The sequence below is a fragment of the Trachinotus anak genome, unplaced genomic scaffold, assembly GCF_046630095.1.
Source record: "Trachinotus anak isolate AG129_WGS33_773 ecotype Australia unplaced genomic scaffold, CSIRO_AGI_Tana_v1 ptg000007l, whole genome shotgun sequence".
Taxonomy (NCBI): Eukaryota; Metazoa; Chordata; class Actinopteri; order Carangiformes; family Carangidae; genus Trachinotus; species Trachinotus anak.
Window position 1 is genome coordinate 1,057,258 of NW_027273858.1, and position 25,713 is coordinate 1,082,970.

The 25,713-nt window shown below is 43.1% G+C and overlaps 3 protein-coding genes and 1 long non-coding RNA gene across 17 annotated transcripts in view; 2 read left to right on the forward strand and 2 right to left on the reverse strand.

Annotated features, from left to right (window-relative positions):
• Nucleotides 1-2,289, forward strand: part of ehbp1 (EH domain binding protein 1) — a 132,484-nt gene extending 130,195 nt beyond the window's left edge. For all 6 annotated transcript variants that reach the window (XM_071479834.1, XM_071479839.1, XM_071479838.1 and 3 more), the window contains 2 exons: nucleotides 510-624; nucleotides 1,123-2,289. In XM_071479834.1, the coding sequence (XP_071335935.1) occupies nucleotides 510-624; nucleotides 1,123-1,213 (206 nt within the window). In that variant the 3' untranslated portion in view covers nucleotides 1,214-2,289. The remainder of the gene's footprint in view (nucleotides 1-509; nucleotides 625-1,122) is intronic.
• A 6,489-nt stretch (nucleotides 2,290-8,778) lies between these two features.
• On the reverse strand, nucleotides 8,779-10,981 carry LOC139622512 (uncharacterized). Its single transcript, XR_011691293.1, has 3 exons — nucleotides 10,439-10,981; nucleotides 9,534-9,836; nucleotides 8,779-8,917 (listed from the first exon to the last, which is right to left on the reverse strand). It is a non-coding gene; the product is annotated as an uncharacterized lncRNA (long non-coding RNA).
• On the forward strand, nucleotides 8,793-12,523 carry otx1 (orthodenticle homeobox 1). Its single transcript, XM_071479858.1, has 3 exons — nucleotides 8,793-8,925; nucleotides 9,706-9,857; nucleotides 11,544-12,523. The coding sequence occupies exons 1-3, from the start codon at nucleotides 8,829-8,831 to the stop codon at nucleotides 12,291-12,293; spliced, it is 999 nt and encodes a 332-aa protein (XP_071335959.1). The 5' UTR covers nucleotides 8,793-8,828; the 3' UTR covers nucleotides 12,294-12,523.
• Nucleotides 12,524-21,439: 8,916 nt separating this feature from the next.
• wdpcp (WD repeat containing planar cell polarity effector) overlaps nucleotides 21,440-25,713 on the reverse strand; it is a 79,392-nt gene continuing 75,118 nt past the window's right edge. For all 9 annotated transcript variants that reach the window (XR_011691292.1, XM_071479846.1, XM_071479841.1 and 6 more), the window contains 3 exons: nucleotides 25,337-25,428; nucleotides 24,091-24,122; nucleotides 21,440-21,973 (listed from right to left, as the gene is read on the reverse strand). Coding sequence is in view for 8 of the 9 variants with exons in the window: in XM_071479846.1 (XP_071335947.1) it covers nucleotides 21,923-21,973; nucleotides 24,091-24,122; nucleotides 25,337-25,428 (175 nt within the window). In the remaining variant the exon portion in view is untranslated. The remainder of the gene's footprint in view (nucleotides 21,974-24,090; nucleotides 24,123-25,336; nucleotides 25,429-25,713) is intronic.

A 25,713-nucleotide genomic window follows, 5' to 3' on the forward strand; every position in this document is an offset into this window, starting at 1 on the left:
AGAATCCTTCAAGTGTGTTTGTTCAGGTCAACACATCATCACCGTGCACACACACAACCTGACAGTGTGTTTACACATCACATTCACACACAGGTCTGGTCTCCATCTCCACACGGTCCAAAAGATTAATAACAAGATGCCAAACATGTCCGTCCCCTCGTCTGAAGCGTCACCCAGAGACGTGGAAGCTCTGCAGTCCTCAGCAGCATCTGATGCTACCTGAGTGAAGCCATGTCCAGTGAAAAAAGCATTTTTAAAAAATCATCTTCATTAGAGGTGATCAGGAGGAACATGTCTATTCCAGGAGGACCTGAGGTGATTCAGCATGTTGTAGAAATGTTGTCTTGAAGTTCACTGGTTCATCAGTCATGTGTTCATCAGCTCCTGGGAGGTTAAAAAAAAGCTTTTCATCCAGGGTACAAAATGTCTGAAGGTTTCTAGAATAAAAACAGAGACGCTCCTCAGTGTCTCCTGGTCTGAAGGAGTTTGTTCCTCTGGTGTCGTTGCAGACTGGCAGAAGACCGAGGCCCAGAAGAGGCGGGAGCAGCTGCTGCTGGATGAGCTGGTCATACTGGTCAACAAACGAGACGCGCTGGTCAGGGACCTGGACGCCCAGGAGAAACAGTAAGTTACCCACAATCAAAAATAAAAACAGTGAATAAATAAAAGCACAGCTCAGCTCCTCAGTTCTGTGGGAGGTGGTGTGAGAGTATCCAAACACCTCTGCTGCCAGAGCGTCTGCTGCTGTCTTTAAATTCAGAGGTTCCCCAGAAACCGCAGACATGGTGAAAACACTCTGCAGGACATGTTGCACTGCAGCCAGGCTGCAGCAGCAGCAGCAGCACACCTGCATGGGCGGGAGCCCGTCCAGATTGGCGCCGTCGTCCACCAACAGGGTGCCAGGCGGGGGAAAGGTCGGAGCCTGGCCCCTGGCGCTAGGCCACGCCACAGGTGGCTAGGCGACGGTTGCCGTGGCTCTAACTGTGTTACCTGTGTGTGTGTGTGTGTGTGTGTGTGTGTGTGTGTGTGTGTGCGTGCGTGCGTGCGTGTGCATGCATGCCCGACCCACCTCCTCCCCGCTTCCACCGACACATCTGACCTTTTGACCTTTGCCCTCCGCAGGGCCGAGGAGGAGGACGAGCACCTGGAGAGGACGCTGGAGCAGAACAAAGGCAAGATGGCCAAGAAAGAGGAGAAGTGTGTCCTTCAATGATTGTCACTTCAGAAAAACACAACCAACAAATGTAGCCGATAAAAGAAATGTATCATTATTATTAATATTAATATTATTATTAATATTATTATTTGATAGTGGCTTTTAAACATTTCTATCAGTTATTTGAATCTTTATCTGGTTGTGGTTTCGGTCAAATTAACCTCAGAGACTCGGCTGAATTAAGAGGCCTGCGATGCCTTTGCACCAACTTTATACTGACTCCAACTGTCCCACGTATTTACAATATTTTTTATTTTAATTCTTCTTTGCTTTACCAAGGTCGGTACTTGTATGTAATATAAATAAGTGTGAGACAAAGGCAGTGGACAGGGTGTGATATTTGTATGTAATGATGCAGCAGCACAGCCCTCTCTGTGTGAATGTGGAGACCAGTGGGTTTGAGGTACAGCACAACAGGGTTTAATGGGGGGATTTTTCTTTATGTTTTTTTTTTTTTTTTTCCATCATGTTGGGAAGGTGTTGAGGAGATGACGGTTCAGTTGGACTTTTAAAAGGAAAAAAATTGGTTATACCATCAGTTTTTTCAAGCTACTTCATTACTTGACTGTATCTTTTAATTATTTCTCTTAAAAGTTTTTACTTGTAAAATATCTTAACAGGTTACCGTTCATAAATCTTAACTTTCCTATTGCTTTTTTATTGTCTTGGCTTGAAAGCAGTTTACCAAAAGAAAGATCATGTTTAAAAAAAAAAATAAAAAAACTCATGTTGTATATTTTCATCACTGCTCTGACCAATAGCAACAAAATCCTCTTTATTTGTCAGGATTCATGCAGTCAAAACAAAAAAAGCTATATATATTATTTATTGCCGTTTGTCCTATAAGCTGCTTGTAAGTGAATCTACATCACAGTTCATGTGCATTTTGCTCAACAACCTTTGGTTTGTATTTATTGTATTCTGAAGAAGAGAAATATGCTTCCACATGCATCTCCTAGAGCTCCACATCTGGTGCAGTTGTCCTTTACGTGTGAACATTTACCTGTTTATTTATTCCAGTGTCATAACCCACGTCTTCAGTAATAAAGTCCTTATGATTTCATACTCCACAAGGCAGCGTGTGGCGTCTTTCTAAGCCTCTGGATTAAAACTCAGGTATTTAAAAGCTGCAGATTTTTATCTCCTCGCATTTTGACAGTTTTATAATTGTTGTCTTATTTTAACGTTGAGTTTTGATTGAATCTGTGGCTTTGAAGTCTGTTTTCATATTATTTTTTATTTTAATAATTGCGCGCGCACACTTCTTAAACTTGTAATCTCAACACTTTCATTCTTTTCTCTATCAATTTCTCCATTTACCCTCCAATCCCACATGATCCAGAACACATTACTGATTTTTTTTTTCTTTCTTTTCACATAACAAAAAGTTATTGAAATGCACGCACGTCTCTGGCCGCAGCGCTGCACAGAAGTGGCCCCTATCACTGCCTCCACCGGCGAGCGCTGCGTTCAGCACAGCTTATTATTCGGCGCTCTGTTCGGTCCCCTGCGACTTGTGCGTGTTTATAAATTAAAATTGGCGTTCGGGTTTTTGTTTGAGGTCGGTGCTGAGCAGGTTCCTCAGAGGAAGATGAGAGAAATCACTTTGTACCGAGCAGATGTTTCTCTCTCTCTCTGGGCCGCTTCTGTGCGCGCTGGAGACGGGGTGCAGGGCTGGAGAGGCTCGGTCTCCACAGCCAGGGATGGAGAGATGAAATAACTGGAAGATCACTCAAAAAAAAAAAAAAAAAACTATCGATATAATTTTAAAATAAAGAAAAATAATTTCTCCCTCTTTTTTTTTTTTTTTGAACTTCCTCTAGTTTTCAGACGCGCAGCCTGATGTCAGAGTAAAATCAACAGTGAAAAATGTCCCTGGAATAAAACGCAGCTCTCAGCGCCGCAGGCAGCCTCCCGTCCCCGATTACAGCAGCGAAATGGGTTGTGACAGCAGACGTCCTCCCGGCCTTTCTAATACATTCAAATTAATTTGCTGATTCGTTTCTTCTCTGCCTGGGACCGACTCTACGTGCTCTCTACGCACCCCACGTCCCCCCGGGCGCCGTGTTTCCCTGCGCGTTTATCACGGGAGCCGAGCCGGTGAAGGAGGTTCTGCCCGGTGCCGTGAGAGGGCTGCTGTGGCTGCATGAGTGTGTGTGTGTGTAGGAAACCTGTTAAAATGTTCACAGCACCTGTCGATTTCAGATCATTACAGAAATAGTTACATTTATTTTCTGTATTGTTTGAAAAGCTGGTTGATTTTATTCTGACAAAAGTTTCAGTTTGTTCGTCTCAGTCGGTTTTTAATTCTCTTCAGTTCTTTCCCTCAACTGAAATCAGCCCAAAATACTGAAAGGCCTCTGAGGAAATGAACCATTTCAGCTGCTGAGTCTGATATTTTAACATTTTCGTCTGCGTGTGTTTAAGAACTGAGAGAATAAAAGCGCAGGAACGGCCCGTCTTACCTCTGCAGGATCCCCGGGTTCCTCTGCAGCTGCAGCTGAAGCAGTGAAAAACATTTGGAGCCACTTTCCTGTTTCTCAGTGATCAGGAGCGACGCGGAGCGTAAAGAGCGGCGGCGGCGCGGCGCTGCCGTGCGGCGGAGGATCCTGCGGCTGAATGGATGATCTCCTGAGCGTTCATGTCTCCTGGCCTCACCTCACAGGTGCTGCGCGCCGCTCGGCCTCTGCACTACTTCCTTTCCCCGCCGCCGTCCAGGAGCCTGCACCTGAGGGAGCCCGGGTCCCTGCGTGCAGCGCCGGGCTCCAGCTCTGAGTTTTATGCATCATCGTTTTAATAAGCACCGACAACATCCCCGCAGACCCCGCTTCCAATCCTGCAGACTGAGGGACAAAACTTTTCCCCCTCCTCTCCTCGCCGCCTAATCCCAGGCTTTACCAGCTCAGCATTAAGAAAATTCAACTGCAATTTGGGATTAGACAAAATACTCTTATTACAAAAGGTTGGTGCAACTTGATAACTTGATACTTGTTCGGGGGTTTATCTCGGGGTCTTTCTCACATCGAGGGCGGAGGAAAAAGCAGGAAATGTAGAGGAAATGTCAGAATCACCGGCGCTTTAGTGTCGTGAGGACCATATTTGTTGAATGGCCTTTTTGCATAATTTAACGGAGCCTCTGTTTGTGCGGGGGGGGGGGGTGATGGTATTTCGGTCAGACCCTCCGCGGGCCCTCTGAGCTCACACTGATGTGGTGAAAATAAAAAGGTGCGTAAAAGTGTTTGACCTCCAGTCAGCAGCCGGCAACACAACCCCCCAGTTTACAAAAAAACAGTCAGTAAAGCGTCATGAAGGCCTCCTTCTCCTCCTCTCCTCTCCTCCTCCTCTCCTCCTCTCCTCTCCTCTCCTCCTCCTCCTCCTCCTCTCCTCCTCCTCTCCTCTCCTCTCCTCTCCTCCTCTCCTCCTCCTCTCCTCCTCCTCCTCCTCTCCTCCTCTCCTCCTCCTCTCCTCCTCTCCTCCTCCTCTCCTCCTCCTCTCCTCCTCTCCTCCATGCAGCTGACCACAGTCGCTGCCATCAGCCTGAGCTCTTCACCCCCGTGTGCGTAAAAACACGGGTGTGGCCTATTTCACTCCTGTGAATACAAAGGTGCGTTTACGGGCGTTTTGGTGCGTTCAGGTGCCCTCACCCTCCACAGTGTCCCTGTCTCTAATAAGCACCATCACTACAGGCCTCCACTCACAACCTCCACCATTACTATTGATGTCTAAGTTTCTCTGTCAGAGAGCTCCTCGATGACTTTTAAGTCCCATCTGCCTCCACTTTGATACCCCCCCCCCACACACACGTAATTTCCATCCCTCCCTCTCTCTCCCTCTCTCTCTCTCTCTCCCTCTCCCTCTCTCTCCCTCTCTCCCTCTCTCCCTCTCTCTCTCTCTCCCTCTCCCTCTCTCTCCCTCTCTCCCTCTCTCTCTCTCTCTCTCTCTCCCTCTCTCCCTCTCTCTCTCCCTCCCTCTCTCTCCCTCTCTCTCTCTCTCTCCCTCTCTCTCTCTCTCTCCCTCTCTCCCTCTCTCTCTCCCTCCCTCTCTCTCCCTCTCTCTCCCTCTCTCTCTCCCTCTCTCCCCCTCCCTCTCTCCCTCTCTCTCCCTCTCTCTCTCTCTCTCTGAACATTAGCTCGCTTTCAGCTCAGGCCTCATTTACAGAACTTGGTGTTTTTCTCCACGACCCTCGCTGACGCACAGGGAAAGAGAAGAGAAGGCAAATACAGTTTGTTTCGCGTGTGATTGGTTAAAAACATGAAAAAGAGTAAAACGAGGAACAGAAAGTTGCAGGATCTGGTTCAGTGACCGCAGCTTCTGCTGTTTCTCCCTCTTCTTCCTCCGCAGTGAGTCGGAGGTCTGTCCCTATTAAACTGCACCAACCATCCTCAGATGTAATTCTAAATGGGGATTAGACCTCATTAATATTCATGAGACTGGTGTGTGTGGGGGGGGGGGGTATCACAATAAAAATCAAAATGGATAAATTTAACTTCTCTCCTGCTTTTTTATTTGTTTCTCACGGTGACTGAGCCGCAGACAAAGAGTCTGTTTGGTGATGTTGTTGGTTTCTCTCCAACAAACACGTTAAAGCAGATTTTAAAACCTCAAAAGAACAATTTTCTTCATTTTGTACATTTTCTGTCTCTTAAAAAAAATTCAGAATCATAATTTTGATTCAACATATTCTCTGGTTTAGATGTTTTTGAGCAAAGAATGCGACACTTTAAGGCACCGAGTGGGTCAGAAGATTCAGTTTGGACCAGTTCTCTTGTGGTGGCTCAGTGATGCCCCCTCCCCTCCTGAGCTGCATCCACACCAGAAAACACCAAAGGATGAACAGCACAGCGGCGCTCAGCCTGCGGCCTCCGAGGCGCTTTCTCCCGCAGGCCGGGAGACAGCTCCGTGTTCAGGACCTCAGTGGTTCCTCTGGTCTCGGGACCGGGACCGAGGGGAGGAGGAGGAGGAGGAGGAGGAGGAGGAGGGGTGGGGGTGAGTGGGAGTGGGCTCCCGCTTGCTGCCTCTGAGCTCCTATAGGCCGCCTGCGCCGTCCGTCAGGCCGGGGACGCGCACCGATTGGCTGCAGGAGGCGGATCCGCAGGTGTCCTCCGCTCATAGAGGCGCAGGGCGGAGAGAAGGTGATCAATCTCCATCCGTCTCCATTAGAAATCACCTTAACACTCTGACAGACACCGACAAGCCCCTGAAAGCAAATGAGTTTGATTTATTTGGCTGTAAAAACACCCGGAACCGCGCCGAGGACGCGCTGAGCCCGTGCCGCGCCTCTCCGTGATGCTGCCCGCTCCGTGAGAGTCTGCAGCCGCGGCTCCTCGTCCATGCCCCGCGGACCTCCGGCCGGATACCTGCGCTGCTCGCTGCTCGCTGCTGCGGCCCCACAGCTCCGGCAGAAGGGAAGGACAAACACAAGGTAACGACTCCTGCGGACTCATTTCCAGAAAAAGTCTTTTCACGTTAAACTGTGACTCTGCGCGGTTTCAAGCTTTGAGGGAAATTTCCGCGCAGACCGATGAGTCCTCCCGGAGCAGGACTCAGCCTGAGCCGACTTCTCAGGTGACTCCCACACCTCTGTCCCAGCTCAGTGCTGCCGGCTCCTCTTACAGCAAGAGGCCGTTAAAACGTTTATCTTCGCAGATAAACGGAGAGCCGCGCTCCGGTTCTCTGTCCCGGGGGGTTTGGGTTAATCTAAAGCAACCTAAACTCTAACCAGCTCGTTTGCGCGGAGACGCCGGCTCCCCCCGCGGCTCCCCCGCGGCTCCCCCGCGGCCCGGCGGGCTGACAGCCGCTGGACAGGTCGGTTTGGTCGGTCAGCAGCTCATTGTTCAAATAATCTCCTAAAAGTCACTGATTTAATTCACAAGGCTCCAACTGCACAGCTCCAGATAAATCTTCACGGAGGAGTAAAACAAACCAAACTTTATCAGCTTATAAAAAACGGATTATCAGGGTTTTTAATGGAAATGCAGATTAGTTTAATGTTGCTGAATTTGACTTGTTCGATTAATTGATTTCGATAAGCGTGTTTTGGTCTCTGGGTGGGGGCAGTCGCTGAGGAGCTGCCAGTTTATTTCTCCTCTAAAACTGAATCTTTAATTCATTTGCTGAGAAAAACAAGAAGTGTCCTGATGCCGCGAAGCCTTGATTCAAACATCTCACATGGGATGAAAGTCACAGAAAATTACATTTGACCTTTTTTCAATCTGGGGAAAATCAAGAGGTGAGAATTGATCTGATTGAATTCCAGAGAAGTTCGGTTATTTTCTCCAGTTTTAAAATAAAGAGCAACATGATCATTTCTGCAACAGAATCAGTGAATTTATTTTAGAAACAAGTAAAATTGGCTCCTCGGATTTTTTGTGATTGGAAAATAATAATAATAATAATAATAATAATAATATTATTATTATTATTATTATTATTATTATTAATAAAAATAAAAGTAGTTTGTCAGGCACAATGATTTATTTGCTGGATTTTTATTGTAATGTGGATTCAGTAGTTTTCAGCCGCAGGAGCCAAAGTGTGACGACCCGAAACAAGCAGCCTGAGCTCGAACAGACTTCAGACAACCACAGCTGTGATTTTTATAGGTTATCAAACCGCATCCATAATCCATCTGTTTTACGCGTGTGTGTGTGTGTGTGTGTGTGTGCAGGCCTTCAAACACACACAGGCTATTTAACTCCGGGTTTTACTCAGTTTATTGCAGAGAGAAAATATTACAATTGCAGGAAAACAGGAGACAGAACAGTGAGAATTAGTTTTGTAATGAAAGGAAATGTAAATTCAGATTTCTCAGTTCAACTCTTCTGACACCATTTTGCTTTGAGGCTTTAAAAGTGTTCAAACCTAAAAAAAAAAAAAAAAAAAAGGCCTAATTTAGAAGTGAATCAGTTTCACACGGATTATCGATCTGTGCGTTCAGATCTATAAAATGCTGTTACATCATAGAAGCCATTCGGTTATTTTGGCGGAATTATTATATAAATTATTAATAAAGAGTGAAGTCCAGGCCGATCCGTGCTGCAGGTTCCGGGGGAAGCGGGTCACCAAGCCTCTGATCCACATCCAGCAAATGGGATCAGACACATTCTGTTTTCAGTGACCAGTGATTTTAGATTCACCCGGTTTCTCTCCGTCATGTTGGAGGGGGGGTCCAGTCTGCTGAAGAGCAGAGTCTCTGGGTCAAAACCTTAAGTAATAAATGGTTTTATTTCCCACCATACGGAAATAATTAGCCTGAATTCTCCTTGAACCTGAAAGTCACCAGCAGCAGTTTCTGGTTATTTGTGCGCTTTCTGAATAATCTCCCAGCTCAAAATAAAACGCGAGTGAAATCCGGTGGAGAGCCAGATTTCCGCCGCCTGTATAAAACAGGCCCAGACTCTACAATAGCCTCTGTTGGATGCGCCGTGCCGGGGCCCGCTTCTGGCGGCCTCCACACCGCGCACCGCGGCGTCGATCTCTGCGGCTCCTGAAATGTTGCTCCCTGTCCCGTCGCCTGCAGTGACTCGGATCGGCCCCCTGTCCCGTCAAGCTGCAGCATCGGGGGAAACCGAACCACTGGCCTGAGCTGGGTGGAGCAGTGACCGCCTGTAGCATGATGTCCTACCTCAAACAGCCCCCCTACGGCGTCAACGGCCTGGGGCTCAGCGGCGCTGCCATGGACCTGCTGCACCCCTCAGTGGGCTACCCAGGTACACACACACACACACACACACACACACACACACACACACACAAAAGATTAATGCACCAGGAGAGAGGCGCTGCACCAGCTCCAGTCATCAGAAAATTACTACAGTCAATTAAAGTATAACAATAATAATAATAGTAATAATAGTAATAATAGTAATAATAATAATAATATTAATAATAATAATGATGCATTAATAAAAACCGTGTGTCCAGCAGTGATGCAGAAGTTTGGGACTAAACTCTTGATTTGAACAAAATGTTTATCATGTGAAATGAGTGGATTTCAGCTTTTATAAGAGGAGCCTGTAATGATGATGATGGTGATGGTGATGGTGATGATGATGATGATGGTGATGGTGATGAGGGCCATGTATAAACTCACCTCTGTGTTAAAGTGTGTGCTCGTTTACACTGTGTTCATCCTGCATTGTGGACACACACTTCTTTAAAAGAGAACATTAAATAGACCTTCAGTGAAGCTGGTGCTGAATCATGTGAAACGCGTTTAAAGGCCATATTTACTTCAGTATATATATATTTATTGTATTATTGTATTATTATATACTATATATTTATAGTTAGTCCGCTCGGCAGTGAAGTGGTCCACCTTCTTAAAGACTTTCTCGGCTCAAACAATGAGCGGTTCGCGGCTGATTTCCCCTCGAGGCTCAGCTCTCAGCCCGGACGTGGCTGGATGAAGGGACTCGGGTCTGAGGCCGCTTCACGAACAAACATGGACGCGGAGCAGCTCCTCATTTCTGCCGCTTTCTTCCCCGCAGCGACTCCCAGGAAGCAGCGGCGGGAGCGGACCACCTTCACCCGCTCCCAGCTCGACGTCCTGGAGGCGCTGTTCGCCAAGACCCGCTACCCGGACATCTTCATGCGGGAGGAGGTGGCGCTGAAGATCAACCTGCCCGAGTCCAGAGTCCAGGTACAAACACACGGATTCATATCAATACACGAAAAAGAGGATTTTAATCTGCACCGACTCTGTTGAGTCGCTGTAACAGCTCAGTGTGTGGAAATGTCCCAAACACAAACCGGCTCATTCTGGGTAGAAGTTAACTTAGAAAGATTAATTATATAATTAATTAATGTTAAAAAAAAAAAAGGCCACATTTTCTCTGAGGGTTGTTTTGTCAGAAACTGGAACCCGGAAGTTCCTACGCTCACATTAAGCTAACGCTTTTAGCTTTTTTAGCGATGAGAGGCTCGAGTTGTAGGCCGCTCCTCACTGGAAGGGAGGCTAATTAATTACTTATTTACTTAAAAAGTTAGTTAATTAGCGTTAATTTCACAGCAAAAATGTGATTTAAACATTTATTAAATTTTCGTTTGAATCATCAAAACTGACCGTTAATGACGTCATGTGTGTTGACGTTAATTTAGCTAGCCGCTTCACGGTTTAAGAGTTGGTAAATGTATAATATCTTTATAATGTGATCCGGTTCAACATGTTTGTAGTGTGTGTGTATATTTATATACCAGTAAATGTAAAAATATCCTACTTACTTGGTTAATGATACGATCTTTAAGATTATTTATTACACTATTTAAATTTAGGCCATATCATCAAAATAGACCGTTGATGACGTCATCTGTGTTTACTAGTCGATGGCTAGCTAATATTGCTAATATCAGCTTCAATATATTTTTTTTAAGTGTTTAACTATACCAGTAAATATTACAAAACTTAATCATGTAATTTAAAAGAAGGAACATAAAATTAAATTATGGGGAATTTAGATTTTAAATGAAGCAGTTAGATGGGGATCATTTTGGATCAGACCCTTTTTTAAAGAGGACAATAAGGATATTGATTGATTTTGATGGATAATATTCGACTTATGACTGGAGTTAAAATTATATAGATGGTTGTGTTCAAGTTTCCTGGTTAATTATGTAATTTCCTCTTGTCTACCTCTGATTTAGCTCCGCTCTCTGGTTCGTTTGGCCTTCCTCCGTCACTCAAACATGACTTTAGTTTATTATAATACTCAGAGGGCATTGATGCAGACCAAACCGTTTGTACCGTGATGTAAACACAACTACATTTAAGATAGTCTAATCAAAGAGCTTATTTTTCATCAGAATCATGTGACCATTTAATTATTATTTGATGCAACCTAACTGAAAGCTGTGTAATTTGATCTGAAATATGGGATCTCCAGTGAAGAGGCCTCGACTATCCCTGCAAATACTCCACAAACAACTCACTGCTGTACTACCATGTTGAACAAATACTACTCTTGAAAGGCATTAGGGGAAAACCAAGGCCGGCCTCTCTCTCACAATTTGAGTTATTCTCAGAATGTGTGTGTGAAACAAAATGCTCTACATGATCCTACCCTCTTGGTGCTCTAGAGTTACCCTACTGTGTGGTGAAACCCAATAGCCTGTTATCTTAGAGCCGTCTACCAGGTATGAAATTAGACCCCTGGCTGGTCCGAGCCAAGGGGCCGGGGTGGAAATGAACCTTGATGGCTAATAACCCCCAATTTTCTTCCATAATGTACTCCCAGCATGGCCTGGGAGTATCTTTTTTTTTTTTTTCATGAAATGCTGAGGTTGTTTGTGTGAATGGCTGCTAACTCCTGGCTGGTGTTCTTGGTTGTAGGTGTGGTTCAAGAACCGGAGGGCCAAGTGTCGCCAGCAGCAGCAGAGCGGCAGCAGTGCCAAAGCCAGGCCGCCCAAGAAGAAGTCTTCTCCGGCCCGGGAGAGCACCGGATCCGAGAGCAGCGGCCAGTTCACGCCTCCTGCCGTCTCCAGCACCGGCTCGTCCTCCTCTTCATCCTCCTCCACCAATCACACAGGCCCAGCGGCGCTCAGCAGCACCTCTACCTCCATCAGCACCGTCTCCTCCATCTGGAGTCCCGCTATCTCCCCTGGAAACGCTCCTGCTCCTGCCGTGGCCCCGCTCCCCGAGCCCGGACCACCATCTAACGCATCCTGTATGCAGCGTTCAATGTCAGGCTCTGCCGCTGCTGCCACCTCCTACCCCATGTCCTACAACCAGACGCCGGGCTACGGCCAGGGCTACCCCGCCCCCTCCAGCTCTTACTTCAGTGGCGTAGACTGCGGATCCTACCTGGCCCCCATGCACTCCCACCACCACCCCCACCAGCTCAGCCCCATGACAGCCTCCTCCATGTCAGGCCACCCGCACCACCACATCAGCCAGTCGTCAGGCCACCACCACCATCACCACCACCACCAGGCCTACGGCAGCTCCGGCCTGGCCTTCAACTCCTCTGACTGCCTGGATTACAAAGAGCAGACTGCAGCCTCCTCGTGGAAGCTCAACTTTAACACCACAGACTGCTTGGACTACAAAGACCAGGCCTCCTGGAGGTTCCAAGTCTTGTGATCAGGCTTTTCTTTTCTTCCCTCCCTGCTCGTCTGCTCCCTCTCTTTTTATTTTCCAGATTAGCGTATTGCTTGTTTTTAAAGACAAAAAGAGTTTATGAACCATAAGATAACAAAATAGCAGCAGGAATGCTCAGTAATCGGACTTTGTTTTTCCTCCCTCTCGTTCTCCACGTGTTTTTAAAATGAAAAATTAAAAAAAAAAAACAAAAAAAAAAAAAAACAAAAGAAGAGAAGCAGTCCCTTGAGTCCTGTGAAGAGAAAACATCAGGAGCAGTTTCCTGACGGTGAAGAATGGGTTTTTAAGAAGCCCCCTCTTGGATCAGCTTAACAAAACCAAACTGTTTTTCACAACAACAGAAACAAGTCATTTCAACCAAACTCCTTTGACCACCAGCTCTCTGGCTCTCTGGATGGGAGGAATACTTTCCCCTCCGCTGCACCGACAGGAACTGCCTGCAGTGCCCTCTTTACCTCCAACCCAATCGAATCCTGTATAGTTTTTATTTCTGAAATTTGTTATTTTAGGATGACACAGATTTTTAGTCAGCTGCGTTGCGGAGCTGAAATATGTAAATATGTATTTGGGTCAGTTACAGTGACCATGTTTAGTTGGTGTTTTTCCGAATTTGAAATTGTTTATTACCACTTTGGGAGAAAAAAAAACAAGAAAAAAACTGTATGTAAATCTTTCCAAATATTCCAAAGAGAACAAATTGGCCATAAAGTTCAGCTTTTATATTCATTGTTTTACTCAGAAAAAATATGTTTTGGCAATTTGAAATGTCTTGGGAAAACTCTAAATCGAAAATATAGATGCAGAACTATTCTGGGCCTCTGTCCAGGTTACATTTTGTTTTCCGGATGATATTATTATTATTATGATTATGATTATGATTATTATTATTATTATTATTCTAGCCTCTACATTTTCAAACCAGACCTCCTCTCTTGGGCATTGTCGTGATTATTGGACATGTTTGAACCGCAGCACTTGGCTTGATACTGGAGTCAAAGCATTTTTATTTTTGAAGAGGAAATGTGGATTTATAGCTCCAAAATGACAGTGAGATGTTGAATGTATCTTTAAGGCGACCACCCTTACATACATGTTCATCCAATAAAGATCCGTTAAGTCATAATTATTTTTCCACAGTGGATTCTGTCTCAGCTTGACTCCCAACAGGGAGTCAAGTTTTTCTCTTTTAGATGCATGTACACCAGCAAATTACTAACTCCAGATTCCTGTCTCCTCTCATTTGAACCAGTCACACTTTTATTTAAAAGCTAGTTGATTTTTTTTTCTAATTATAAGGGGGTAAATGCAAATGAGTCCATAATTAATACAGGCCGTGAAGCCGTGTAGGCCCGCATTTCCATTTTAGAGAGCAACCAGTTTAATCCTCCGTCTTCAATTGAAACACTAACATCTCTCCTCGCTTTAGGGACCGAGTGTCTTTTTAAACTGCGGCGTTAAAAAGCCCTAAATGTTGAGCCGGGAGACATTTGATCGAGGGGTAAGTGAATGCAGCGCTGTAATTACTCCGCGCCCCGAGTCGCTTTCTCCACAATAACCTGCAAGAATTTCACCGCCTCTGATGCGGTAATTACGTAGGTGGGGCAGGTGAGGGGGGCAGGTGAGGGGGGCAGGGGTAAGTGTGTGTGTGTGATGTGTTCATGCTCGCAGGCATAAACGCATTATAGAGGGGGGGGGGGGGCGTCAGTTCTCTGGCAAGGTTGTTTTGGACGAGCGTGTTTTTACCAGTGAAGGCCGCACTGAGAGCGGGGGGGGGGGGCAATAACAGCAAAATAGATTTCATGCAAATTAATTGCCCCAATAAAAACCATCGTCCTTGTGCAAAAGAAATTACCCCCCAAAGGAGCAGGGGCACGCGCCCCCCCCCCGCTGTTTTAATTCAGACAAATCATTTTAAATCAGAAAATAAATAGAAGCTAAAACAATAAGCCTTTGGATCAGACCGTGACTTTCTGCGGCCTGTTTCATTTCATTTCTCCGCTCAGGTTTTCTCACGGATGTTTTCAGTCTGACCTGCTGATTATTTCTCCATGAATCGATTATTCTTGTCAACTAAAAGTCAGAGAAACGCTCCTCAGCGTTTTTCTTTCAGTTCCGATCAGTGTAAATCGAGGCACATGAGTAATCTGGCACCTGAGAGGCAGGAATCAGCACCGCTGCTTGGAAAGTGAGGAGAAGTTCGTCTCCGATTCTTTTTCTGCTCCTTTCAGCTGGAAGTGTAAACAGGAGACGAGATGATTAACAGAGGAGGAAACCAACTTTTCTGGGAAATAAAACCATGATATTTATCTTCGCTTTTTCATTTTTTCACCCTCTGAAACGATCAATAAGATCTGAACTCTGCACAGTTTTACTCTCCGAGCCTCAAATCATCCAAAAAATGTTGGTCACCGCTGATTCCAGCCATCGATTATCCTCCGATCAACCTGATCAGACGCTCAGCCTGATCGATACACGCTGCAGGCCTCTCCCTGCCTGTGCAGAGTGTTTCAGCTGTAGTCAGCCGTGCCCCCCCCCCCCCCCTTTATGTAAATGAGTCCCGCAGCAGCTGAGTAAATATCCAGGACATTAAACGCGTTTGCGCCAAGACGCGCAAACAGCGCAGCGAGCGGCGGATCTGTCGGGTTTGCGCCAACAAACATTCACATCTTGTGATCGTTTCAGGAGTTTGAGGGAAGCGCAGGTCCCGCCTGAGAGCTGTCCGTTCACGTTTCTTTCTTTGGAAGACTTTTAGGATGAGAGAAAACAAAACAGGATGAACGTGCGGGAGAAATCAGCTCCGGCTCCAGATGCGCAGCCTGAGAAAGACCTGACGACAGATCTGCACATTGATGAGGCGTTAACGAATAAAAACACCAGACGGTTCCGTTTTGTGCGTTTGTTTCCCAACTAAAGCTGCAGGTTTATAACTGTTAATGTTACAGTGAAGAAAAAACGATCAGCTGCTCAGAAATGATTATATTTTTTCAACACGCAAACCTTTTCATTCTCTTTGTAATTTCATGCAGCTGTTGGTCGTTTTTTTATTTTCTAATATTTTTTTATTTTCTAATATTTTTTTATTTTCTAATTTTTTTTAAAGTTTCAATTTTTTTTATTTTCTAATTATTTTTTTTAATTTTCTCATATTTTTTTATTTTCTCATATTTTTTTATTTTCTAACATATTTTTATTATTTTCTAATATGGGATTAAATGAAGTAATTCACAAACTCTTTTGACACAAAGGTAATGAGGAAGTTAGAAAAGAATATTATGATGGAGATCAAACACAAACAAATGCAAAAAAATTAAAATTAAGTCAAAATCAAACTCTTAACAGTTGAAACCTTAAATAATTCCATGTTTTCAAAAAGAAAATACTGAAAAAACATTTGACTGATCCATTCAGTGTTTTCCTCACATTAAACTGTCTGTTTTTGTTTATATTTGCTTATTTTGGGGATTTTCTCTCCATCAGAATAAAGTCATTAGCTCGCTGTAGTTTAATTTACTTTCCTGGAAGTAGCAGTGAAATGACTGTAATTGTGTAAAAACACATCTTGTCTCACTCCTCCAACCTTTAAATGATCCCTGAAACTAATCCTGGCAGATAAAGCATCTTGAACATACTGTGCAGACGCGATAAATCACCGTGTGTCAAGATGGAGATGATTATAAAACAATGAATTCACTGCACTGAACTTTTTATCACGTATGAAAGCACAAATCCAAGTGTGTCCATATTTCTCAGGCCCCGTTTGACTGAATATTCATCAGGCTTTGTTTGTCTCGTCAGATCAACAGTAGAAAGACAAAATATGTCATGACACAACTATTTCCAACACAGCCTCATCTGAACTGCAGAGGGAGGGGGGAGCAAGAACCAACAGTCCCGCTTCACCTCAGGAAAGTTTAATCAGTGATTAAACTGACGATGTTATCTAGTCAAATAGTTCACCTCATTGTTTTCAGTCCAAATTCTCTGAGTGCTTTGAAAACATCCGACATGCATCTGTGAGGACACAGCATCTTTAAATCAGACCATTTTCTTACCAAAAGCTTCAAGTAATTACGTCTCTCACTTAAAGTTTTGTAATTACAAAGGAGCAAACGTCTCTAAAACGTTAACAGGGAAGATAAAAGACTAAAAATTAGAAGCTGAGGTTGAAAATACAGAATCTATATCATCACAGCTGTTTTCCTGCAGCTGTAAGTCCATCACAACTGTCTGCCCTGATATTTCAGCAACAAAGGACAATACTGAGCCAGTTCATCACTTTAACCCTTGTGTGAACGAGCGTGTGTGTGTGTGTGGGTGTGTCAGTGTAGGTTTACCCTGAGCTCAGGGTCCGGCGCCGTCATACTCTGTTCAATAGGACGATCGATTGCACCAGGCCGCCTGCTGTCGACTGTTGACCTTTTGGCCTCTGGCCTGCTCCGGCGAAGCCGTCTGAATGTGGGTGGACTGGAAACTGTTGACATTTTGTTCACACTTGTCCAGGAAATGAACTGGAACCGTGCTGGACTGTTTTTGCATGAGCGGCTGTGATTTGTATCTCGGAAGGAGAAACAGACAGATAAAGACAGCGTGAGACACAAACCGGACTGATCCTCCAGTATTTGGTTTGAGAGACTTTACGGCTTCGATGAGTCAAAGTGTGTGTGAGAGAAAATGATATGAAGGACCAGCAGATGCACTGATAGCAGCCTGCATGCTGGGACTGTTTTTTTTGTCTTCCATTTTCATGCAGGACAGGAAAAACACACACACACACACACACTTGTCTTTCATTGGCTGTCGACTGTCACCAGACCTTGGCATCCTGGTGTGTTCATAGGCCGGTATGAGGAGTGAGAGGTGATATGAGGAGGATTATATTTACCTGGGAGGTTAATCTGGGGTCAACTGTACGCCGACGTGGGTGTAGTTCAGGCTGTCGTCTCCGGTTTCTCTGCTTTGTCAGGGAAGGCCTTCGTTTTTTCTTTCTTTCTTTTTATTCTTGCATCTTGTTTTGTTTAATATCAAGTCTGGGCACATGAAACTAGTTTTCCTGCTCTGACATAGACAGGTTTGCCTTCAAAACCAATAAAACCAAACCAACAACAAGCTCTTAATCCATCATCCAGACTCTCGGTTCCTATGAGGAGATTTCACAGTCGAGCTGGTGGAGCGGAAGCAGCTTAGTCACCACGATGACACAAGGCCCAGGAACTGTAGGTTCAGCTGAGCAGAGCACACAGTCGGGACGAAACACCGTCTCTCTGTAACGTCACACTTCCTCCATTTGTTCTGGTGACGCTCACACTTCGGACGAACTGATTCCACAGTTATGAGTTCAGCTGGAGGACGACACTGACTGTTGTCCTGTCGGTCGCCTCCGGTCACCGGGTTCCCTGATACGTACAGACTGTTTTCCTACAAACCTTTTTCAGTTTTGCAGCTGGAAGATTAGTTAATTTTAAGTTTTGTGTCTGTTTAAAATAGACATTAAATAAAAAATGTGTCAAAATATACACATAATTTAACAACAAAGTGCTTTCAGTGGCAGAAAAGTATACATTTCATAGAAAAGTGAGCAATGTTAGCTAAGAGTCTCCAGCCAAGCTAGAAGCTCTGCAAGGCTGCATCTGCATACAATGGTGTTTTGAGCTAAATGCTAAAATCAATCAATCAAAAAATCCTATATGATAATAAATTAAATTTTTCGGTTTTGTACTGCTGGTTGAATAAAAAAATTTTTTAGAGATTAATCTATTATAATAATCATGAGATTAAGCCATGATGAAAATAATCAGGTAGATAATTAGCCAGCATGCTAACATGATGATGCTAACATGCTGATGTTGAGCAGGTTTAATGTTCATCATCTTAGCTGAGTGTGTTAGCATGCTAACGTTTGCTAATTAGCACTAAACAGAGGACATTAAACGTCGTTAGATTTTCAGGTGTTTGGTCATAAACCAAGTTTGACCTGATGATGGTGCTGGATGGAAAGCGAGGGGATCACCAGTTAGTATGATTCATCCTCTGAGGAGCACGAACATCAGAACAAGGTTTCATGGCAGCTCGTCTGAGATCTGTTGAGATATTTCAGTCTGGACCAACAGACTGACACTGGCGTCCCGCAGCAGCAGATCACTGAGCAGTTTCTCTTTGAATATTTAGATTTATGCAGACTGACCACAGCCGTCCGCTTGAGACACACACCTGGTGTCGGCACAAATAAACAACCAGAAAGTTTCTATATGAGGTGATCACTGGGCCAAACTCCCCCAAAACTCAATGGAGTTCTTCAACAGTAAATTAAAGGATCAGAGACTTTTCTCCAGCACAGAAAGCTGTTAGTGGAGAGGTTAGTGGAGCAGTCAAACACTTCCTTCCTCCCTTCTTTCCTTCTTTGAAGTAGCTGATGGTAAATCAGACAAGACTGGACTGGGGAAAGCAGCTCCGTGTGGACTCTGCCTGTCTCTGTTTTACTGATGAGCACTGTGCTTCTCTTCCTGATGACATCCTCACTTTCCTGTTTCCTTCCTTGTAAATCAGTTGCGTCAGAGAAAGGACGGATGGAGCAGAAAGGTATTTGAGGAGGACTCGTATTATCTCAGCTGGAAAAGATGCAGCAGCCCCTCGTCCCAAGTCACAACTTGTCTTTTCCCTGCAGCTCTACAGACCTGCGACAGCTTAATGCAGACTTGTTGGCCTGCAGGCTTTAGCGCAGCCTGCTGTCGGACACATTGGACACATTTCCTTTTTCATTTAGTTTGCTCTTCGGTGACAAATCTCTCTCCACGTATGGAGCCAGGGGGCAGCACCGACGGCAGCGTCTGTCCGCTGAAAACTTGACTGATGAGTAACATGTACGAGAGCATGCAGTGTGGTTATTGTACAAAAACTAGATCCTGACCTTTAACCTTTAAAACACACAGAGACAATCACAGCAGTCGTTTTGTGTAGGGAAGAGGAAGCAACGCTTTCCCCCCCAAAAAATAAAAGAAAGTTAATTTAATAAATGAACAGTACTGAAGATGAACCTTTGTGCTTTGTTAAAACTGGTTTTACTTCTCTATTGTTTGGGCTCCGACAGACGTCAGTAAATATACATGTACAAATAAAAATAACAAGTATAAAAAATATACTGTTTCTTTCCTTCCTTATAAGGTTATTAAAACCTAATGCATGGAAAAGTACTGGAGTGGGAACTCTGATCATAACAGGACTTACACATTTGATGAAGATGACGAAACATGGAAGTGACAACTAACATTGTTAACGCAGCACAATAAGGAAATATTTCATGTTTTCTGTGTCATGTGGAGGGTGCATTTTTTGGTTTGCACAAAAAGTTGTTTAAAGTCATAAATATGTTGAAACCATTGCGTGAAGACTGTTTTTTTGGGCCAGGGGCACAAACAGAACATTAGAGTTTAGGACAACATTTTAATGAATCTTCTTTAGTGTTTGTAATGAGGGTATGACAATAATAATGAACAATTATAAATGCTAAGTTGGGACTTAAAGTAAAGTGTTACTGGGTTTAGGATGTTTGACCAAAAGTTGATCACAAATATAACATTTATCTTAACTTGAGCAGAGTCCTTGTGCATCACTCTGACCTTCATCTGAGGCGAAAACAGGTTGTTTAAATCAGAGAGAATCAGAGCATAATGCTGTTTGTCTTAGAGGCCAAACACAGATATTCAATACAGATATGCTTCACTTTTATTAAGATCCTTTCTTGCTGAAACAATTGTGGCATGATCTTTATGCAAAGTACATCTCAGTCACAGACATGAAAACGAGAAGAGAAACTAATATTATTCTGTCTTTATTCCTGGGAATTAGATCTTTCCAGTTCCTCTCAGTTGTAGTGTTTTGACGTCTCTAACGGTCCTGACGTGTTTGTCTGTGATGTCTTAGGGATCTGACTTGTGGAGATCAGTGAAACAAACCTATAAAACACACGACTGGCCCCTGAGGGGAAACATTATCAGTCCAATCAGAGATCCAGCATCATTAGATGCGATAAGGCCTCTGCAGAAACACTGCACAGCTGTTGCACAGAGGAGAAATAAAACAGAGCAGATAACCTGGATAATAGCAAGTGCTGGAGGCTTGATTCATTTCCAAATGTTAACAAGGCCGTTTCACAGCTCCAGCACGCTGCGCAGTATGTTAATACCACTAATAAGCCTATCTCTGCGAGTCATCTCGGATGGCAAAGATTTGAGGGCGAGGCGGTGTTTTACAATGAAGCTGCTGGCCACATTTTAAATGAAGCATAAGTATTTATGATTTCACAAAGCTGACATAATTGCTTAAAGGGTAACTGAGGAGAGCGTTTGGTCTCGTACTTTGTTTTTTGTGTTATGAAAGAGGAGATTTCACTGTTTGCAAAAAAAAGGCTACTGTGTAGGCCATCAGAGAGATGGGAGGAACTCGTGCTCGCCTGTTAAGCAATTTTGCAGCTTTTATTCAAGCTGTCAAGTCAAACAATCAGGAGATAATGCAGCCTTGGTTTGTAAATTATGAACGTGTCAAGAGATGCACTAAAGGCAACGACAGATGCCACTTATCTCCAGCAGCCTCTGCAGTGTGACTGTATCATCAGAAAGGAAATATAACATTCTGATGTTTACATAAGAGAAGTATTAGTATCAGTCAGAAATGTAATTCCTTTCACCCATCCCTCTCGCAGGGGATTGACTCCCCAAAAAACATACAATGATTTTTTTTTAAAGCTAACAAAACAAAAAAAAAAAAAAAAAAAAAAAAAAGGAGCAGAAAAGCATCCTCGCTGATCTTCTGTCCATTTCCAACATCGCTTCTTGTATATTTTTTGGTGGAAATCCTCTTAGAATGCAAAGTAAATAGATTACGATACAGTGAGGGATTAGGGCTCGCGCGGCGCTGTCAGATTAGTCGGTGAGCACAGCGCGTCGACAGCTCTGACACGGCTATGGCTGCTGTTCAGGAAAGGGGCTCCGCGCGATGCTTTAAAGTCCCTGGTTGGCTCCTATTCATGAATAAAACTGTGGCCCGTAATCTCGGCCAACACACACATACACACACATCTACACAGCACACACACACACACTGAGGAAACCTGAAACGTTCAATATCAGTGGTGATGGAAGTATAATAGAAGTCTTTATTTTTTCGGGCTGATTAATGACAAGGTTTAAAACATTTGCTGTCATGTTTTTAGAGGCAGAACCCAGTGTAACTGTTTTCTTTAACTTCACCAAGACAGAAAATAACCTCAATCCTCATCCATGGAGCTGTTCAGTGCTGTTTGCCTGGGCTGAAATTTCACAGATATTCTGAGACAGGTCTAAAAAAATAAAGGCTTCTGGTTTAGCAAACACTGTTTTTCAGTCTGTCAACACAAAACGGCCTCATTTATATTACATTTAGATATTTATAATTATTCCATTTTTATCATTTACATCAGTATCTGTGTGTACAATCAGATTTAGAGATCCCCACTCATTACATAAGTAGATAACTTCTTTGGATATAAAACAAAAAATTGAAAAATGAGCCTGTTAGTGGTGAGATGTGTTTCTCCAAGTTCCTGTTGGAATTAACCTGGTACCTCTTAGTTAGTCTTTTCAAACCATTCCTAAATGGACCACATGAAGCCTCCCAGGGTCATCTTCCTCCTGAGAAACAGAAGAAACAGAAATGTTATGTTTCACAAAACTGAACAGCTTAGTCTGTTAATATAAAGGCAACTGGTTTACAGCACATGGAGTCACAGTTTTATGTGACCTGGACTTCACTGATTATGTTAAATGCCCCCAGGGGTTTAATAATGGTCTGAATTTTCCTGTTCAATAACACCTTGCTTCTTTTTTATACATTCAGACACCTTCACACCTGAAATCTGCACTGACCAACAAAGAAAAACAAAATGTTAACTTCAGGGTCACACTGCAAAAAAATAGCCTGTATATATCAGTTAATACTGAACCTTAACCATCATTACATGTTAAAGTAACATGAGACTGAGGAGCATCCAAACTGCAACTAATGATTATTTTCATTATCGACCTTAAATTACTTATTTTATCTAACAGTTCAAAAACAAAACAAAAATAATTCCTTTATTATTATATATATATATAATAATAAATATATATCGATAAAAACAAGAGTTTTTTGCTTGAAAAATGACTGAAACAATTAATCAATAATCAAAGTAGTTGGTGATTAATTATCTTTCAATGGACTGAGCCCTGCAGCTCTAAACTGTATCTCACTATAACATCCTGTAACCGTAATATTCTCAAACTACAGCGTTTTTAAGGCAGCTGTTCCAAACTTTTCAGCTTGTGATCGTTGAATATAAACAAATATCTTCTTATAAACCTCTGAATATGATGGAGTCCAGTTCAACTCCACCTTTAACTATGACTTCAATAATAAACATATAATATAATGTAAAAAAAACCTGAACATTTTAAACATTGTGTCCCTATTAAGCATTTCTAACCAGCATATCAACAGTTCATTTATGCTTTAACACACTAGAGGGTAGTTGTGAGTGTTTATTAATGTGTGTGAACATTAATGTATTAATGTCTGTAACTATAAGGTGGATAAACAGATACTGAATGATTATTACAGTTGGAATAATATGAAAAACACACAAAGGTTCTGTTCTGTCATAAATTCAACCTGTAACATGTTCAGGGCTGCAACTAAAGATTTATTTCCTTAACCATTAATATATCAATCAATTAATAGATTAATTGTTCACCAAAGACGAGGTCTTCAAATGTCTTTTTTGTGTTTGACCAACATATAAAGTTTACAATGACAAATGGTGAAGAAAAGCAGGAAATGCTCTTTGAGAGGCTGGAATCAGAGAGTATTTGACAATGAATCAATTATTTTTCAGTCGATCGATTAGTCAACTAATCAGTTTTGTTGACATTGTCAGAAATAAATGATTATGAATGAATTCCATGATGAGCTCGTGGTTAGGACTCCAGCAGCATCGCTTGTTGTGGTTTTTGTTCTGATTTCTTTCTTGTTTTTCTCAGCGAACAGTGTTTGAGCGAAATTCACCACATGTAAAATGTTCAGATGCCAGGTCCCATTACTGAGACACATATAATGACACTCATTCACCTCAAGGTGACGCTGTAATAATCAAGTTTACGTTTTCACAATCATCTTGAAAACAGTTTGTGAAGTCATCTGCATCTTTGCTCCACTGGTCCTCTGCTTTTGAAACCGTGGGTCCCAGTGTTGTCAAGCTGTTCGGACCCTGATGATTGTGATTCTCTGGGTGTTGTACTGGACGACGTCATAATGAAAGATGTTTCTAATGTTTTGTCTTCACCACTTACATACATGATGGAGGCAACACGTCTGAATATAATGCAAATATAATACAATACCATCACTTCCTATGACTTCAGTACTTTAGATTAGATTGTACAGATGTGTCTGATAAAGTGGCCACTGAGTGTTAAATGTGTCTTCACTTCAAAATGTCCCTGTATCTGCTCAGAACAACATTATAGTGTGTTATAAACCTGTATTTAATGTTTCCATAGTGATTTCACACACTAACTGTATAAATAAATTTGTGTAGAAGGATTTAATTTGTTCTTTTTCTCCATTAGGAATCACTGCCCTGGACTACACCACCTAATGATGTGATTCTAGATAACGTCTCCATCCGATCTATAGAGAGACATGATACAGGCCATATAAATTCTGTCAACAGCAATGAAAATAAAAATCAATTTTCAGTCAATCAACTTACATTCACACCGTCTCTGTCACCTTCACTGGCTCCTGCACAACAGAGTGAAACCACACAAGATGTTAGAGGATGTTCCAGAGAACCAGACACGTCACATTAAACAAGTACAGCAACATTACACATGCGTAAACACACACTCGACAGCCCTACAGCACATAAACACAGACACACACACACACACACACACATACACACAGACACACACAGCTGAATGCCTGAACAGGTTACATGCTCACTCAGTAAGTTGGACACGTTGCCTTTTCTGGGTTTTAACAAGTGTAGTAAACCGTTGTCACTCATGGCGATCTCTCTCGCTCTGAGGCCTGTGTTAATAAGGTTATGATTGACATTAAAACCCCAGCGTGCCTTATACAGATATTTAAAACGCTGATGCAAATTCCCTCCAATAGCCTACAGTCCGGATTATCAAATGACAGAGCGATTTGGTACCGAGACAATTGCTAATAACTCAAAAAATGGAATTATTAAAACGGAGAGAGCAAGAAAGGAGGAGAGGGGGAAGTGAAGAAGAACAAGAAGTGATGTTTTCTTAATGGATGTTTTTCCTAAATGACCAGTTAGTCATCTCAGACATCTGAGACTGAGAGAGCAGAGCACTCAGGCTACGTTTAGAGAATAAAACAGGCTGAATGTCGCCGGAGAATTGTTGCAGGGCATAAAACGTGGCCCTGAAACCGACATGCTGAACGTTAGGAGCTGTGGTTTAATGTAATGGGCTGTTAGCGGTGGTGGACCTGATGAACACACTTGTTATAAGTAGTTTGGGGAAATTAAGAGCAACATAGAGCGCAGTTTTGTTTCAAGTCAAAACGAAACAACATTTAATTGCATCCACAGATCAATTTATTTCCAGTTGGGGCGGGTGTTTTATTGGAATTTCTGGATTTTTTGAAAGGAAATTAATTCCAGCTACAAGGATGAAACCATTAGAAAAGAAAAACAGCTGTTCCACAGGTTTGTGTAGCTTTCACTTTATTATGATGGTCAATCAAAAACCATCACACATCGCTGTCTTTTACGCTCAACAAGGCGTTTTCATGTCAAAGTGACTTTTTGGAATAAGGAAAAGGTAAAGTGCATGAAAGTGCATGAAAGCTGAAAAAAGACGTGATGTTTCTGATGCATCTTCAGGGATAAACTGAACTTCAGTGTTTGTCTGGTTTCTCCAGGTTGACTGCTGCTTGTTTTAATTCAGACAGACACTTAAAGTGACTGACAGACAGACCTGTGTGTCTCAGCGTCCTGAACACGTCTGGGCTCACGGTCACATGAACGCTCTCTGCTTGTAATCTCCTCTGATTGGCTGCTCCACTGACGCTGAGGAAGAAAGAGAAAACTCAATAACATCTGTTGCATTTTGTTTAAAGATCAAATATTAAAAAACATCCTTGAAACATGAATATTTACTCATGTACTTATCAGCCTCTCTCTGATAAACACTGTTTAACTTGGATTAATCTTCATCAGTTTGTGATGTTTGCTGATTTCCAGGAGATATTTTCATCTAAGAACAACAGGAATAAATGACTGGTAACCTCAGCATCCACTGTATAATCCTTTATCTACTGTGCATCCTGCATTATAATAATCACAGACTAAGTT